This window comes from Danio rerio, chromosome 7 (assembly GCF_049306965.1).
Source record: "Danio rerio strain Tuebingen ecotype United States chromosome 7, GRCz12tu, whole genome shotgun sequence".
In the NCBI taxonomy this organism is placed as follows: Eukaryota; Metazoa; Chordata; class Actinopteri; order Cypriniformes; family Danionidae; genus Danio; species Danio rerio.
The window spans coordinates 32527461-32547051 of NC_133182.1; the positions used below are offsets into that span (position 1 = coordinate 32527461).

Consider the following 19591-nt stretch of genomic DNA (forward strand, 5'->3'; position numbering starts at 1 on the left):
TAAGTAATGGGACCTTATTCTAAAGTGCAGATTTATCAAAGGCGCCATAAAATGCTGTCTTAACTTTGTCTCATTATGTAAGTAAATTATGTAACTACATTTTACATTAATCTCCGAACATTGTGCTTGCATGGATGGGTTTGGGCACGGTAATAGATCCGTAAAGAAATGAGATTGGTCATGGATTATCAAACATGACTTGATGGAGAGTTTCACTAGAACAGGCACCGGTCGCTGATTCAACTCAAGTCTGGCCACATTAACAGGCAGAGATCTGTAAGCACGAGAGTCCATTGCCTTCACAGAATCACTCGAGGCAGTTTTTTAGGAAAAGCTTTTTTGCTTTTTTCCTCTTCATAGCAGCTCTAGTACCTGTAGAGACACTTTACTGGCGACAAACCAAGTACATGATTGATTATTCATGGGTAAATGCTCATGGAAAGGACAGCATATATCAAGTAGTCACAAAAAATTAGCAGCAAATTTAACAATGCATTTGAGACAGAAGCTCTAAAGTCAAGTTGCACTGCAGAGGAGATGCTCAGCCAAACACACTGACTGTCTGCTCCCTTATTCCCAATCAGCTGACCATCAGGGCATTGCAGAAATCGAAGAAGGTAGATACTCTGCTGCTGCATATGGAGAATTTTCTTTTTTCCTCTGCTGCATTTTTAAGATTACGAATGCTAAGTATGTGTTGTTTGTTTCTTTTTATGCTATTTTATTTGAATACGTCTGAGCTGTCTCCGTCTCTGCTGTGTGTCATTGCAGGAGGATGTGACAGGAGGGCCGGCGGGGCAGAACACGTCCGCTTCCATTCGTCATAACGAAGAACTGTCATGCAAGGTGTGTGCGTTGAAACACTTTACATCGGCATGTGTTTGTCACACTGGGACGGATACGTGTCCATCCTCGGCATTCTGGAAAGGGAGGTGCAAATATGTCACACACATAATCACATGAGAGCGCTTAAATGAACACACCACGTTCATGCAACATGCATGTCTACTTAGGCGTAGAAATATGACATTTTGCTCAGCCACACATTCATACATGCTTATGCATGGCTAACTTCACCCACATATTTCACATTCTGAATCTCATTGGCTCAGGCACCCCCCTCCTTGACGTAGCCACACACACACACATACATACACACACACAGGCTTGTGCGTGAACCACAGCGAGATGGGGCTGTGAGGGTCGGCTGAGCCCCTCCAGGCCAGATCCTCCTTTCCACATGAGTGTGTCCAGTCTCCAGTCCTCACCCCCTCCCCTCTCCTTCCCTCTCCTCTTGGGCCACGGGCTGCAACATGGCTCGGAAAACTCCAAAGACACACTAAATCAAATCCTCATCGCAAGCTGTGTCTTTTATTAGAGTTATATAAGGGTGTATGACGGAATAAAAGAGCGAGGGAGTTGCTCCTGTTTCAGGGCTGAGGGACGCCGAGTAGAAAAGGGAGATTTCAGAATGCCTTCAGTTTTATTGACATCATTTTTATTAAATGGTCTATAAATTGTAAGTCCTGTCATCATTTGCTCAGCCTTATGTCATGGCTAATTCAGCAGAATTTTCCTCATATTCAGAAAGCATGATGGGATTTTTAATCAAATCTGAGAGATTTCTGCCCAGAAGTTTGTTTACTTATAAAGGTGATGTGTTTTATGTATGCCTTCTGAGGTGATATGATTGCTTTTGTTTGTAGATTTAACCCTTCAACACATATTTTGGTCCTTTAAAAGTTAGGGACATCATACACTATCCTTTTCCAACATTTGAAATATTTCTTAATCTATTCACCTTATTCTCCGTGGACGAGTGGGCGCAACCATTTGAATCTTTTTGACTCGAGACTTCCCGTCTTGTTTATTTGCATTCATTTTTAGACGTTAAAGACAGCTTGTTGTTCTGTGTTACAAACTGATATTTTCTTGTTATAATATACTACCTTTTCTGTTAAGTCATGCAAACACTTGTTTGTAGGGCAAGTAGTTTGACCGTATACTGCCATTTATTATTCCCAGTCATTTCTCCCGTAGGAAACTGAATCGAAAGTTCTAAAACAATCGCAAAAACTAGTACACTTCCACATTTGAAGAATAAGATCAATACAGTATAATCAACATTAAACTTTCAACGAATGTCTGTTTTTATATTAATATTTGTAAAAGTGTACAGTATAGTTTCACTAGTGACCTGTGCTATATAACAGTGAAGTATGGTACAACAATACTTAAATATTTAATGACTAAATAAAACTGATAAAGCTCACCTTCATTCTTTAACATGACATTTTTCTGATACACAATGATCATAAGATGTTTTACTCCTATTTACCACAGGAATATAATACCTGCAAATCTGCAAAACCTGCAAAAAAATGTATTATTTTTTCTGCAGACCAATTACTGTACTCAATCACTGTTACTTGATGGAAGAGCTGGTCATAGTTTTGAGAATAGACTTGAGATCACAAATATAAACTGAATGTGAGAAGTGCACTTTGATGACGCCTTGCTCAAATTGAGCCCTGATTTATTATCTTTTTTTATCATTGTTTTAAAGATACCTGAAGAGTCTTGTGCTACTGCAGCAGTTAGAGATTTATAACTGTTAAATGTATACTGTAGGTCTGTCTGGGTCTCTAAAGACCTGAAATGTAATAATGATTGGTAAAACGTCCATGCATTTAAGGAATATTTGAGGCTTTTAATCATATGCAAACATTGAGCAAACAAACTAAAGCTATTCAAAACTATTCCAGTTTGACACACAAGAGCAAACTTGATTGGTTCTTGCGGAAACTCCAGTGTGTTTGTGTGAAGCACAAGAATGAATCTCAACAGTTCTCACACAGCTAGCAAATTTGATTGCAGTAAGCACTGATGTTTATATGTGAATATAAGAGTTGATCTTATCTACATCTACAAAATAACATTACTCTACAGAAAACTTTGGATGGATTGCTCAGTTCAGAGTCATTTATTTTTGATATATTAATGTACATTTTGAAGCTTCAGAGTTTTTGACTGATCATGCTTTTGGTGCAGGGATGGAAATGAACGATATCTTCATTTGCATTCTGAAGATGGTCAAATTTCAGATGAGTTTGGAAAATGTTAATGATAAATACAGTAAATGATGATGGGTTTTTTAATTTTAAAGTGAGTCTAAACTGAGATTCTTTGCCATCTTTTTCAGTAGAACTGATTACTGCTGACCTTTGGTTCACGTAAATGACTAGTTATAGTCTTAATACTTCATAGAAACATGGCTATTTTAAATCATGGCACTCAATCTTACTTGGTCTGATGCATCAAGGTGGGGGATTGGAGAGCCTGAAGGCTTGGAGGAGCTGTCACACATAGCTGATGTAATGTGCAGGCCAGATGCACAGTCAAACCGTAATCAGAGGCTCTGTTGCTCCACTAATGCTGTCTCATGCACACACTAACAAACACACAGCGCCGCATGCAGCCATTTGAGGGTGGTTTTGAACCAAAAGGAATGAAATTTTCTGAATGTATAAATCTCAAGTACTGTACTGTTTATAAACTCGTGAGTTCCTACTGTACTAATTGTACACAATGTTAAAAGATGGCAAGGGAAGCAAAAGCACTTAAAATTTTACAAAGGGAAATAGATAATGGTAAATGGCTGATCTTATTTGATAACGCAGTCTGTCTTATTGACCGTATTACACTGATTGGCTGATTGTGTCATGTGATAATGTCAGTTTGTCAGAACTGTGCTAGTTATTTTAGAAGTTGTGCAAAACAGTCAATAAAATAAAATAAATGCTGTTTATGTATTATGTTTTGTTTACTGCACCAGGCAGATTGAGTTGCTTAGTGAGACACACACACACACACACACACACACACACACACACACACACACACACACACACACACACACACACACACACATATACTGTATATCTAAAATATACTGTATAGCAGGGGTGCTCAACCCTGTTCCTGGAGATCTACCTTCCTGGAGATTTCAGTTGCAACCATTATCAAACACACCTGTCTGTAATTATCCAGTGCCGTTCAGGTCCTAATTAGTTGGTTCAGGTGTGTTTCATCAGGGCTGGAGCTGAACTCTGTAGGAAGGTAGATCTCCAGGAACAGAATTAAGCACCCCTGCTGTATAGTATCAAAGGCCTGGTGGCTATTATTTAACTTGCATTTTAACTTGTATTTATTTTAAATACATCTTTAATGTCCAAGTCAGTTATTTGATTTGGTAAGAAATTGATACTTTTATTGAGCCATGATAAGTTAAAGGAATAGGTCACCCAAAAATTACTCCATAATTTTCTCACCCAGAAGCCATGCTTGGTTTATAGGACCTTTGTTTTTTGTCAGGTAAATACAGTCAGAGTAGTTTTAAATTTTTTCCTGGCACTTCCATGTTGTATAAAAGGGCTGCACAATATTGGTAAAATCTAACATTGCGGTATTTTTTTTTCATTCTGCGATATATATTGCGATAGAAATACAATTTCACTAGATTTGTTAAATAACTATTTGCAAAGAATTTCTTCATTTTTGATTAGGATGATTCTGTAGGGGAGTGCATATGCATAAAATAGAAGAAACAAGCGTAGATACTTTCAATAAAGAAAATGATACAAATAAATAAACAGCTTTTTTTTTTAAATGTCAAACTGTACTCTGGAACACAGTAATTGAATAATCAAATGTAAAATTAATACTGCATAGTCTTTCTTTTATAAACATTTAAATAAAATTAATCGTTAGTCATTTGTCAAAGTTACAAATGGTACATTTCTTTTGCCTAAATGCTTTTAAAAACCCCACACAGTCACCGGCCTCAAAAAACACTTGCAATATGCTAAATTTTAACCCAGACTCAACATTGCGGAGACTCATAATGTGACTATTGCGAATGATCACATTACGATATCGATGCTGAAAAGATATATTGTGCAGGCCTATTGTATAATGCCGCTAACTCGAAAAAAGCACATCAGTATGCTGCATATGACCTGTTAAACTTCTGGCGGTGTATGGGTTAGTTTGACGAGTTTAAAAAGTAAAAGCCACTATCTAACACCATTACACAGCACAGAAGGATGTGTCTGTACAGTTTCAGCTGAAAACACCCATCGGTTGTTTAATAAACCTTTCAAAATACTGGAATTTTCTGCTTTGAACACAATGTAGCTGTTATTGTTGTCTGTGCTTTTCATGCTAGTTCTCCCCGCCCACCGTTCCCACGTGCCTGTCAGAGTGTGCCTCAATCACCGGCTGTGTCAGATAAACTGCACAGTGACAGACATGAAGGAAGCTGATTTCATGTAACGTTTGTGAGAAATACTACAATGATAAATTTTTTAATGATTATTTGTTGTGTTTGTTGTGGAGGTTTTACAAAGTAGACGCACACACAGACACACAGCACAAGCGTTTAACTTTACACTGTTTTTGCATGGCAAATGTCACAGGATGCACATTGATATGTGATGTATGGATATTCGTTATGTTAATATACAAAATAAACCTGATTTAACGTTCACAAACTGTGACTGAAGTGTCTTCTATCACGGTATTGTGATTACTGCTCCAAAATTTATTATTTTTAAATGTCTGGGTAGACAACTTAAACTTTTTTGCCTTTTGAACACAATATATTTTGTTTTGAGAAACATTTAAAATATTTTGGAGTAGTAAATGTGTCAGGCTAATTTTACTGTCTTCATTTGTTTTAAAAACAGAATTTTTTTTTTTTTACAATTCAAAACGGCATTTTTTTCTACTGGAGATATTGTTGTCCTTAAAAAAACATGAATAAAAAATCTCATACAATACCTTAGAAACGGTATTGCAGAAAATTTTGACGGGTTTAAAACCTTGACTTTTCCAAACTGCAGTATAATTTAGAAAATGGTTACCGTCCCATGCCTAGTACTGACATGTAGCTGTGGTGATAAAGTAAAGATGGTAAAATCCCTGTAATTAGAAGCATGCACTGTTTTAAAAACGTTTTAAACTTAATTCTTCATCACATTTGATGTTGACTGATGATCACAGAGAGCTGAACAGATTTTTTATTCACAATTGCTTTGTGCATGTCCTGTCTTGTTGATATGATTATATGCGTTATTATACTACGGAGACATGTTAATACGTGACTGTCAATCAATTTGTTAGACGGGGAAACCGCACTCCTGTTACGTTGCAGTTGGCCTCAAAATGGGAGGGATTTGGATCCTATTTTTAAAATACATCACCTCAAGTTCTGTCCAAACAGCTTCCAAAAGATCTCCTAAAAACTGTACATTTCTTTTAGATTAATTTTAGACCTTTTTTTCAAAAAACATAAATATAGGAGTAATGGATTTACATTAAGTACATCAGCGACAGTATATGCTGACATGAAATGTATTTTAGGATTCTTGTTTCAATTGTAGATGTGTCGTAGCCAGCATACTTTTTCTCTGCCCTTTCTGTGCTAAATAACTCTCATTACGATATCTTAGGTTGCAGATGGAGGGTGATTTGCCGACTTGCAAGGGGTTTGCATCATGGCAGAGTCTCAGTCAGACATCCGCGAAGCCCCTCCTAAGCACAAAGCAAAACCGCCGCTCATTTGAAAGTCTAATATGTCGGTTAAACATGAGTTTATTAGTTTGATAAGGAACACGCAATGAAACCACCTAATCAGACGTATTCTGTAGTTTCAGTAAAAAAGCCTGCATGTTTGTCTTGCTATATGAGAACATTGCATGAGCAACTGTGTTTGTAATTGCCTGCATTTGTGTTTGTGCGTGGTTTTGGAGTGTTATCTCGTGCTGAGTGAGTGTTCTGCTATGACAGTGGTGGTGACACACGCTGTCCTGTTGCAAGGGAGCATGCCTGATGAAAACACTGGACTAGCAAACGCGTGACTAGCTCTACTCCTCTCCCAGCACTGTTGCATCATCTACCTCCAGGACATCTCAGAGCAAACGGCGTCTCTCGGACTGAAACGTCTCCGTGTGATTGTTCCACCCGGCTCTAACAGGGCCGTAGATCACTCTCATTATCATTACATCTTAAATGTTTATGGACACTGATGATATTCGCCTCTACAGCACAAAGAAGCGATTGGGGAAACGTTCAGTTACTTTACATCATTGTGTTGTCGTTGACTGACAGTGAGAAATGGTGGGAGGATCTGTGGAAGGAACGAGTCCATGGGTACCACAGTTTTCTCCAGCTCTCATTTAAACTGATTTAAAGCAAATGCATCATGGGACTTCAGACAGGCTTTCTGTACTTCGTGCCTGATTGCTTGTTGGTTGATTGCCAGACCTTTTTTTTTTATTTCAAAGCATTCCAGCTTAAATTCAACCAACATCAAGGCCACAGAATTTCACTTTCGTTCAAAAGTCATTGGAAGTAAAGTTATTGGAGGTAATGCAAACACAGTTTTGTGTAGCCAGACCTTCAAACTGATGGCAGAAGGTCACTGCTTTTATTGAGCAAGGACGGCTCAAGAGGCCACAAGCAGCTTCATGTTTAGGTGTGAGAAAATATTGATGCTCTAACAATAACAAACCAGCATGCAGCTAATAAATCATTCATTCAAGAATGTCGTCTACTGGGATCAAGAGACTATGCTGTGAATTTCACATACTTCTAGGTTCGGTTGATCCTGATCAGAGGCGTCATTCCCATTCAAACTGAGGGAGCATGTGCCGTCTTTTTGTTTTGAGCAGAATGGATTTGGAATGCTACTTCCAAAAGACAAAATGTGTATTTTTAAGTTTGATAATTGAGTCATTCGGCTATTGTAGGTAGTCAGACACATAAATGATGATTTTTGAGCATTGTTGAATAAAAAAATGAAGATTGTTAACCTATTCACTACTGGCACATCACAAAGCAGATGTGTTTTATAGTGGAGTTCAGTGAATAGTAATGGTGTAATGGATCTCAACCCACAGTTTGGAACACACGTGACTCCACGGATTAGTAACTTTTTTGTACTTGTAGGTTAATCCAACATCTATAACAATTGCAGAGAGATCACCTCCATTCATTAGCATTTTGGCTTCCCTGTAAAATATAATGATGATGGAAGTGATGGTGGGACCTACCTAAATGCTTTCTTAGATTAGTAGGCTGCATTTACACTACAGATCTTGATGGTCAATTCCGATTTTGTGACTATATCCGATTTTTTATTTTTTTTTTTGCTGACCTGACCTTTTAAAAGTGACTCATATCCGATTGTCTGCATTTACACTGCACATGGCAAAGACACAATGACCAGGAAAAAGGAGCACAGACTGACAGCTGATAATTAAAGAGCGTTCTTTTCTCCATTGCTGTATTTATTCTGGTTACTGGCTTTAATTTATTGACAAGTTGTTTGTTTTACTATAGTTTATGACAGGAAAGTTCTCATTTTCCATCTTCTTTTAATCTAGGACTTTTTAAACCAGTAGGCATCTTAATGTAATGTCCATGGCATGATTTATGCACGTAATGTATGCAATAGTTTTATATTAGTTATATTAGCTCTTTCTCTATCGTTAACATGCTTAAATACGCATCCTATGTTATAATATAAAAGCGTATTTAGTCCTCGTGCATGAGATTTAAGGTTTGGGACTCTGCTGAAGTCTGTTCTGAAATGAAAGTGTCAGACTTGACGTCATTCGCTACAGTTTTTAATTATGCACTACTCGCATTGACAGGTGAAAATCCGATCTACCTGCTTACACTGTAGACACAAGGGCACAGATTTGATTCCTATCGGATACATTTCCACATATGAACATGGTCTGAATCTGATTTGAGTAAATCAGAATGCATGTGATTTTTTTCTTGCTTACATGTACACGGGCCATATCCAATCTGTGCCACATGGGAGAAAAAAATCGGAATTGAGTCACTTGAACCATGCGGTGTAATTGCAGCATTAGTGTCTTAGTGTTTTCTGTCAATGTTTGTTTAGCCTGCATTAATACATTCATCGTAAAGCTGCACGATTGAACATTGAAGATCATGATTCAAACCCGCTCAACATTAATGATAAATGACAATGATTATATGTTTATTAATCCTTCAAAGTGCTGCATTCAAATCTGTGTTTGATCGAGAGAGATTCAGTGTTTACACTTTTTCAGTTAGTTACAAAAAAATCAAATAACACAGAAGTACTGGGAGAACTGTTTATAGTTCAGATAAAAACACTGATGTTTATGCTAAAGAATAAAATCACTGCAATTACATTGTTTAACCAATAGGTGGCAACAAACAACCATCGAAAATGAAGTCACTGAATAGGTTTTCAAAAATGATACAACTATAATGAAACATGCAGTTTTGTGTATATTGTTTAATTATTAATTGAAAATAAATATGATATGTCATACAATATGTTAGATTTCTATATTTAGCATTATCAGCAACAGTAGCAAAGATCAATTTTCATATTGAATATTTACTTTTTTCAGCTGGTCCTTTCTTGATTTTTATTTTTATTAAAATGACAGGTTCTAGGTTCTGTTTGTTAAAACCAATGGTTTTTGCAGTAATGTTTTTGTATAAATAGAAAGCAAATGACATTTGTCTCCTCCCTTTTTTCCTGATCCGAAAAATGGTCAATTCAAAAACCATACTGTGATCCAAACCGTGAGATTTGTGATCTATTACATGACTAGTGAATGGAGTTTGCTGCTGCTGTAATAAACTGTAACACTCCAATATAATGTATTCTCAAGCCTCTCTTACATTTACTGTACATCCATTCAAAAATGGACTTTTGTCTATTTTGCAATAGACACCCACTTTGATGGATTGAAAGACATTAAATAAGTGCATGTGAGGTAATCTGTATCATGAGTGAAATGTTTCTTTGAAGGGCTCAGAGAACAGCCTCAAATTCATAAAATTAAATGCAAAGATAGGGTGAAGTTTTGGCCTTTTGCTTTCCAGTGTTCCAGAAATGTATTTCTTTATATTAAGCTACATAGCATGTGGAAGACTGAAACAATGCAGGACTTGCAGGTCAACCGTTCTTAATTTTTCGTCTGTAGTCGTGCCTGTGTGTGTATACGTTTGTGTGTATGTATACAGTATCAACAGCCTTGTAGTAAAGACATTTGATTCCTTACACTCAGGCAAAGTATGCACTCATGCTAATTTGCACTGGCCTGTAGCCTTTTTGTTGTGTTCAAGTACAGTTTTTTGGCTGGGACGCAGCTGTCACAGACACAACACAGTCGGTGTTTCACAGCCTTAAAGGGATGGTTCACCCAAAAATAACAATTTTAATGACTATTTATTTACCCTCTAGTGGTTCCAAACCTCTATGAGGTTTTAGTATTGTTGTTGTTGTTGTTGTTGTTGTTGTTGTTGAACACAAAAGAAGATATTTTGAAGAATTCTCGATGAGCTTGTTTCTTCTGTTGAACACAAAAGAAGATATTTTAAAGAAGAATGGAAAATGGTAGCCATTGACTACCATAATTCTGGTAGCTTTTTTCTACTTGGAATGTCAAAGGCTACCATTTTCCATCCTTCTTTAAAATATCTTCTTTTGTGTTTAACAGAAGAAACAAGCTCATTAAGTTTTGAAGTAAATGATGACAGAATTTTTCAATTTGAACCATACCTTTAAATCGTCCATAAAAAAAAGCTTTTATTCATCCAAATAAATAAATTTAGAGTAATGGTTCACTTGTGTTTGTTGTCACTTGATCCAATGAAAAAATAAATAATGTGCCTTAAAAACCTTTTTCTATCTTCATAGGATCAATTTTATATAACCTATAACACTCTTTTTGTTCTAAACAAGAAGATATAGCTTTAACCAAACGTTAATTCCCCTAAAACAGGGGTGACTCGGTCCTGGAGAGCCGGTGTTCTGCAGATTTTTGCTCCAACTTGCCTCAACACACCTGAAAGAATGTTTCTAGTAAGCCTGATTATAGCATGATTAGCTAGCCCAGGTGTGTCTGATTGGGCTTGGAACTAAACTTTTCAGGACACTGGCCCTCCAGGACTGAGTTTGGACACCCCTGCCATAAAATGTTCTATCAATTAAGCAAAATTAGGGTAATGGTTTCACATCTAAATTTGTTCACTTGAGCCAATGAAAAATCAATAATTTGCCTTAAACAATATTTTTTAAGTCCATGAAAGTACAAAGCAGATTGTAATGCTTGCTGTATGTGGGCAACTGTAGCTAGGAAAGCAATCGTGTCCCATACACTACAAAATCCTAAGTGTCTCTGTTGTCAGCAATCTGTCAGAATAAGCAGGTAGGAGACAGCACTGTCTGTTAACCTTTTTATCCTGAGCTCAGAGCTTGAACAGCCCATAACAGGACCATACTGTACCACCAGCGTGCTTCCTTTACACAGCCTCGTTGATGGTGATGGCCAATATTTTATAAATAAAGGAAATATTGGGCTTAAATCACAGAAGCCAACTCAAACACAAACTCACATAAAGATGATGACAAAACAACTCATGTATTTGAATTAATATAGCACATTAACCAGGGCATCGCGTTGGTGCAGTGGGTAGCCTGATTGCCTCACAGCAAGAAGGTTGCCAGGTCGAGCCCTAGCTGAATCAGTTGGCATTTCTGTGTGGAGTTTGCATGTTCTCCTCATGTTCGTGTGGGTTTCCACCAGGTGCTTCGATTTTTCCCCACAGTCCAAAGACATGCGGTACAGGTGAATTGAACGAGCTGTAGTGGCCGTAATGTATGTGTTTGAATGCAAGAGTGTATGGGTGTTTCCCAGTGTTGGGTTGCAGCTATAAGGGCATCCGCTGCGTAAAACATATGCTGGAAAAGTTGGCGGTTCATTCCGCTATGGCGACTCCTGATTAATAAAGGGACTAAGCCAAAAAGAAAATTAATGAACACATAAGCTGCGTTCCAAATGGCACACTATACACTATACACTCATGCACTATGTACTTATGCGCTTACACACTCAACAGGATAGTATATGTATGGAGTGTCGTCCCAAATGGCACACTAATGTTTTTTTACTAAGGGGAAATTCAAACCGTTTCCCTGATGACGTTTGACGGACAAATCAGTAAAATAAATGACCGAATTATCAAATAATACTTGCTGTGAGTATAACCTCATTCACCATCAGGAGGCGCTATAATCACTTTCGTAGTAAAATTCCAAAATTTCCTTCCAAAATAAATAAAGTTATCCAACATGTGCAACTGATAGCTCCGCCCCTTCGTAAGCAAACCTGCGGTCGTTGAGTGCGTGAAGTATCCACCATTACACACTTCCCTTTACCAGCTGAATGAGTGCATCATCCGGGTAATTAAAGTGCACTTATTATTTTTAAAGTTTACAGTGTCAACACACTACTTACACTATTTATACTACAAAATGGTATAGAATAGTGCGTAAGTATGCGATTTGGGACGCAGCTATATTAACCCTAAACATGATGCACCTGGCTATAGTGTTGTGGGTCAGGTCATTAATGCATAACTTTAAAACATTGGTCAAAACAAATCTTTCTTAGTTGAGCTCTTAATTAAAAAGATTTAAATTTTATTATGTTTTGAACTTGAAATATAGTGCTTGAAAAATAAACAAATAATATTAAACTCAAATGAAAGATACATTTTTTTAATTGGATGAAGTGGTCCTCTTATTGTCCAGGTGATGTCATTTCTGTCATCAGAAGGCTGCGCATCTAGCCCAATTTCCGTGTCCATGGGTGAGTAAAGACACAGTTTTCCTTCTTTTCTCTTGTGTTTGGCCAGATTGTGCTTGTCACTATTCAGATGAAGATGAGGGCAGACTGGTTTGTGACCAACTCTGTCAGACCCCATTATGTCAAACATACTTACGGTCTGTTTGTCCCCACAAATGTACCAGTGACATCATCAGCATGCAGAGTACGAGTGTGAATCAGTGGCTCGATGCACTTTGAAGTAATCGTGCAAAGATTTACACATGAACGCGCAAACAGGAGTTTGTTTGTTTGTTGTTTTGTGCGTTGTTTTACTTCCCCTCACCTTCTGCCCTCTGTGCCACTTTCTCTATCTTTGTCTTTTAAACATTCTTTTTCTCTCCTCCAAACTCTTGACAAGTTGCTTTTGATGATTCAGTTCTTTTACAAATTGTTTGCTCTGCTTCAGCCAGGGTGTGTCAGTATTTGAGGGGAGAACAGAAGCCCTTGTTGAGAGTGTGTAAAACTTTTTTAGCTTCTCTAGTCTATAGAGCATTTTGATCAGGCTATTTGAAAAATAAACATTGTACAGGATTTCTACAAAGGCGCAAGTATTTTTAAGTCAGTCAATACAGGCTGTTTTTGTCTGGACTGTAAAATTGGTTGTTCTCATTTAGAAAGCGTATTTATGTGTCTGCTGCCTTTTGTACATTGAAGACAAAGTGTCTAGAGAATAGACTGGAATTTGATGTATTTTCTGTATACTTCTTACCAAGTATGTAAAAAGAAGAATAAATAAGACAATAAAATAAATAGACAAGAAAACACCAAGAAGATTTTGTTATAGGCATTTTTCTGAACACACCAAGTTCAAGTTCAAGCTTTATTGCCATTCTGTACATGTGTGGACGTACAACGAAATGTCATGTCTCTCAGTACTACAGTGCTACATAAACAAACAGTCATAAAAACATTGGTGGACTAAGTGATTTTGAGGCCATAAGCAATTTCAGGTATGGGGCCCTAGCGTTTTTGAAAAATAAACTGCATGTTTTTTTTTTGGGTTTTCACCTTTATTTTTGATAGGACAGTATAGATAATTGACAGGAAAGCATGGGGAGCTGAGAGAGGGGAAGGATCGGCATAGGACCGCGAGGCAGAATCGAACCTGGGTCGCCATGAGCACCGGAGTGCATGTGTTGACGCACTAACCACTACACCACTAGCACCAACAATAAACTGCATGTTAAAAAGTATATATATATATATATATATATATATATATATATATATATATATATATATATATATATATATATATATATATATATATATATATATATATATATATATATATATATATATATATATATATATATTTGTGTATATTAATGACCCATAGCTCTTGTGTATTGCAAACAGGTTGAAGTACTGCTTTCTTTTTAGCAGTAATTTAGCAAAAATAATAGTAATTTTAGAGTAATTTAGCTACAATTTTCTTGATTTTTTTTCCAGTAGTTTACGAGAGCCTCTGTACCTTGTATCTTGTACTTTAGTATTGTACATGACTGGACTAATAAACGTGGAATTTGATTAAATAAGATGTTAAAACATACCATAGATAAATTCAATTCAAATAACATATAAAACAGTGAATATACATCTGTTTTATATTCATTTATTTTGGCTGACAAATGCAAACTAATTCCATTCAAGATTGTAGCATTTTATCAAAATGAAAGCTGCTTTTGAAACATACAAAAGTAATATTACATCTGGTGCTACAGTGTAATGAATTGTATTATGAATTGTGGCAGCATCAGCTGTTGGGTTTGTGAAGGACTTGGATGAAATCAAATACAATTGATAAACCAAGTTATCATGAAAACATGACATTTTCCACCAATTTATTTACAAAGGCAAAAAAGCTATGTTTGAGGCAAACAATACTGTACCACACTGTATTGTTTATTTTTGTTGTTGTTTATTTTAGTCATGAGTTATTTTCGCTGACAGAGTGGCCACAGAATGTACTGCATTTTTTGAAAAAAAAGAGAGACAACGCCTCCCATTAAATAATGACTTCCCATCTAAACAAGCTATTATGTGTTATTCATATAGACAAATGACCATCCTTTGACAAAAATGCTGAATTTCCTGCCTCACAGCGCTTCGCACGAGCAGACAGAATGTGCCTAAGGACTAGGAGTATTGACATTTTAAAGACCATAGACCAGCACAAATGCATTCTTAACATTTTTCCTGTTGTCGTTTGTGTTTTAAGATTTGATTGTCTCAAACCAGTTTGACTGTGAAAGCATTAAAGTATTGCACACCCACAGAAGAGCACATTTGTGTTACATCAGTGAGGGCAGCCCTTCTCCTGAATGGAGTCAAGCCCTGCTTGCACTGACTCTTTTATTTTCTTCTAGAAAACACTGGCTCTGGAGGGATTTTCACCAGGCCATCACCCCCCCCCCCACCCAGTCCACTGAGGGAAGCTATATCTATTTTTGGCGTCGTATGACAGACTACCACAGCGTACCAAAAAGCCAAAACTCACACAATATCCTCCAGGCCTGCAGCCAGGTGACACAAGGCCTCACTATGTCAACAAAACACCAGGCTACTGTTGTCAAACACATCTTTTGGACTTTGGAAAGCCTGATGCTATTATTCCACATCTTTCTAAAACCAACAAAAAGCCTCTCTTATGCCCTGTGAAGCAGTATAGGGAGACAATTCGGTCCTGCCTTCAGAATTGATAGAATTAAGGTTAATCAAATACAAAAAAAAGTTCATTTCAATGAGCTTAGCTCGGTCAGTGAACGCAACCTGAGATTCAATCAACAGAGTTTCAGCCCTAAAGCTCTTATCAGCTCAATGTATCGCTGGAATTAATGCTGATAATTGAGTAAATTCATTCAAATCTGTCTAAGTAAAGGATTACTTTCTTCAGTCAAGTGAAAGTGAGCTTGGAGATAAGTCTAGATGTCTTGGGGGGGAAAAGGCCTGAAAGTTGTTCTTGTCAGCTGTACTTTTTGACCTCAACTGAAGATTATCATGAATATTAGAGCTTTGTATGATTGCATATTTATAAAAACAAATCTATTTTTAAGTTTTAAAAAAATATTATTAACATTTTACATTATTACTGTCATCAATTATGCTGAAACAATTTGTCTTCCAACATATGCTCTGTGAATAACATTCTCAAAATGAATCATTAATTCAGGAATGTTGTCTACTGGGATCAAGAGACTATGCTGTATCTGCATTCCCAGTTTGTATTAATAGAACATTCCATTTTAGAGTTATAAAAACATGACATTGGGTTGTTTGAATGTTGTTTTGTTTTTTATTTAAATCACCTGTTGTTGTTGTTGCTGTTATTTTAATTATTATTTAGGGCCCAAGCACTGAAGGTGTGTAGGCACCTATTGTATGCTTTCCGGATCTTATTATTATTCTTCCAGCTGCTTCTTCTTCTTCGTTGAGTCTATGGCAGCCCTATAAACCGTTTGTGGCATTTGCTTTAACTTTTGGTACACTAATAGAGGACAGTCTGATCTTCAATCACAACAAATTTGACTTTTGTCCAAAGTTTCACTTATGTTTATCTTTATGTATTACCTTTGAACCGAATGGGCTACAATCAAAAATCTGTTTTTCTTTGATTCCTTGGCTCAAGCCAGTTCTAACTATGACGTCATTGTCTGTCCTGAACTTTTTTTCGCTATTTCATATTTTTTGGTGTCATTATTAAAAAGACTTTTTTACATTTTTTTATTGTTGATTTAAACGCTAAAGGAATATTTTGATTATTTCCTTTTTAAAAACATTATAAATGATTTCCTAACATTTAAAATACCCATTCATTTCGTTTTGAGAATGCTTTTCTTTAGTTTGTGAATGTTAGAGGATCAATTTATTCTACAATTTGAAGAATGAATCATATGAATGTTCTTTCAACATTTAAACAGACAGCTCACCTAAAAATGAAAATTTACTCACAATTTACTCACCCTCGAGTGGTTTCAAAAGGGGGAAAAGTTTATATTTTCATTGAGCACAAACCAAGATATTATGAAGAATGTTGCTAACCAGTAGCCACATAGATTTCAGTAGAATTCAGTGGCTAAAATGTCCATCATTCTTCAACAAGTGGAGGGTAAGATTTTTGGGTCAATTGTCTCTTTAAAAACAACATATATAGAAGGAAAATTTAATGTATAGTTTTTTTTTTCTTTTTTGCTGTGTGCAACTTTTTTTAATCATTTTAAAAACATAATGTGGATGCTTTATTTGAATTCATTACATTTAAATTGGTCATTCATTTTATTTTAAGAATGTTGGTTATGTGAGCGTTGGAGAAACATTCCATTTTGTTATTCTGAATATTTTTCAACTTTCAAAACATCATTTATTAATTGTAAAGGTTTTTTACATTTACATAACCTTTATAAAATCATTAGTCAAAGTTAGAGGAATGATCCATGCTAGCAGAGAGAGAAAAAAAGCTTTTGTACTGTGTGCTGGTATGTGACTTGGCACTTTTGCTCTAAGACGAGATTGTAATTTTCCCATAATCCTCTGTGAATGCAGGCCTTATTTCTTGGCCTTTACTGTACACAAACAACTGGGTGAAGCCAGCAAGCATATGCAGGAAACTAGCCAGTAACTAGTCAGCTGCCAGGAAACATTTACAAAGATTCTGCACCTTACTAAATCCTAGAAATGGAGCATGATCTTCAGTCATCATCGCTGCTGTTAACAGCACACAGTCACAGAGCACACATCTGGTCCTTATTGAGTCCAAGCCAAACTAATTATTCAGCACCACAGAGAGGTATTAATACAAAAAATATTTACTTACGTCATTGTAAGGTTACGTGTGGGATAGTCTCGTCTAGCCAGATCGTTGGTGAGAGTTTTTTTTTTCCTGTCCAAGAACCATATGCTTCCATTGGACACGTTTGAGCTTTGGGGAAACCAACACATGAACTACAGTACGTCCACCATGATGATGCACCCGTTGACCTGTTGCTTTGTTCTTTTAAATACATATATTATTTAATAAGGAGCAGCATGGTGACGCGGTGCCTAGCACAATCTCCTTACAGCAAGAAGGTGGCTGGTTCAAGCCCTGGCTGGGTTAGTAGGCATTTCCGTGTGAAGTTTGCATGTTCTCCCCATGTCGAGGTGGGTTACCTCCGGGTGCTCCGGTTTCCTCCTCAGTCCAAAGACATGCAGTATAGGTGAATTGAATAAACTTAATTGCCTGTAGTGTATGGGTGTTTCCTGGTACTGGGTTACAGCTGGAAGGGCATTTGCTGCGTAAAACATAGGCTGCAAAAGTTGGTGGTTCATTCTGCTGTGGCGACCCCCACAGAAAAGATTAAGGAAAATTAATAAATCAATGTTATTTAATAAGTCATGTATGTATGTTATGTACTTTTACCACTTTGAGTTTATTAATTTATATATGTGTAATGAGAGAAAATTACACCCAAATGAATAAGAGTTTACATTTAAGTATTTTATAGAATTTTGTAAAATTAGAGTACATCATCAAAGTAATAAAAAGATTACTATAGAGTGCATTGACAAGTTTTTTCATGTTATACAATTCTAAAGTTCAAAGGGATTCATTAATACTTTATGAAATTATGCATTAAATTAATCAAAAGTGACAGTAAAGAGACTTTTTGTTTTAAAAAAATCTGTTCTTTTGAGTTTTAAATTTGTAATAATATATTTGAAGTCAGGTTTATTAGCCCCCTGAATTATTAGCCTGTGTGTTTATTTTTTGGCCAAAATTTTTGTTTAACGGAGATAATTTTTTTTCACTTTTCTAAACATAATAGTTTTATTAACTCATCTCTAATAACTGATTTATTTGATCTTTGCTTTAACTATTGTATTTTAATTAAAAAAATTTTTTTGATTCAAAATTGTTTTGTGTTTTTATTTTAAAATGACTTTTAAATAATTTTAGATTAATTATTTTACTTGCATTTAAAATCCTCATGAACCTGAAGCTGCGATCATTATGTGTTGTTATGCAGTTCCTAGAGAAACAGAGTATTAAATGAGAAAACAGTGGTTGTGGCTTGTTTTTTCTACTGCGAGCTGAATGATTGTAGTAAAGTAAGCATTTCATTCAGAAAGATCAGGAAAGAGAGTTAATACAACCTAACAGACTCCTCCTGCTCACCATTTCTGTTTGTTGTTAAAACTGACAGTTGGAGCAGCTAGATTAAATATGTTAGCCATGCCAATTAGGTAAGATATAAGTAATCTGACAATTTCACAGAAATAAAGCAGGGAGTGCATTTTCAGAATTAAAGATTAAAGGGATTTTTTTCTTAATGACATGCACAGATGAATTGTTCACCACAAAGCAAGCAATGTGAGCTATCAAAATTATATGGTTAGTTTTGATATCCTGGGGACTTCAGGTAATTAGTTGCTTTTATTATAGGTTTTGTCAGTTTTTTAGTCAATAAATAATTTTAATTCATATTTTAGTTAGGAGGTTATTTTAGATTATTATTTTTTATATAGAAATAAAATACATTTTCTTTGCTGATTAATTTGTTCATTAATTTTTCAGTTTTTTAGCTTTCTTTAACAAAGTTTGCTTCCTCTAAAACTGCTTATTCAGACAGCCACCTTAAAAGTAGCTTGAAGACAACTTGTGTTCATTTTCATTGGGCATGGCTGCACACCATTTTAAAAACTTTTCTATTTTTTGTGTGATACTCCACTTCAAGAGTTTTTAGATATTTTCACATTTGACAGATGTTTTAATCAAAAGCAGCTTTAATTTGATCAATTCACGCTTCCCTTGAGAATCAAACCCATGTTTCCATAGCACCACAATTTGCAACAGGACAACAGTG

At 36.1% G+C, this 19591-nt stretch overlaps 1 protein-coding gene across 2 annotated transcripts in view; it reads left to right on the plus strand.

The window, feature by feature from the left end:
• Positions 1-19591, plus strand: part of fshb (follicle stimulating hormone subunit beta) — a 150116-nt gene that overhangs the window by 3182 nt on the left and 127343 nt on the right. Inside the window, exons 3-4 of one of the 2 annotated variants that reach the window (XM_073906357.1) lie at positions 585-617; positions 772-846. In XM_073906357.1, the coding sequence (XP_073762458.1) occupies positions 585-617; positions 772-846 (108 nt within the window). The remainder of the gene's footprint in view (positions 1-584; positions 618-771; positions 847-19591) is intronic. The other variant, XM_073906358.1, reaches the window with a different exon arrangement.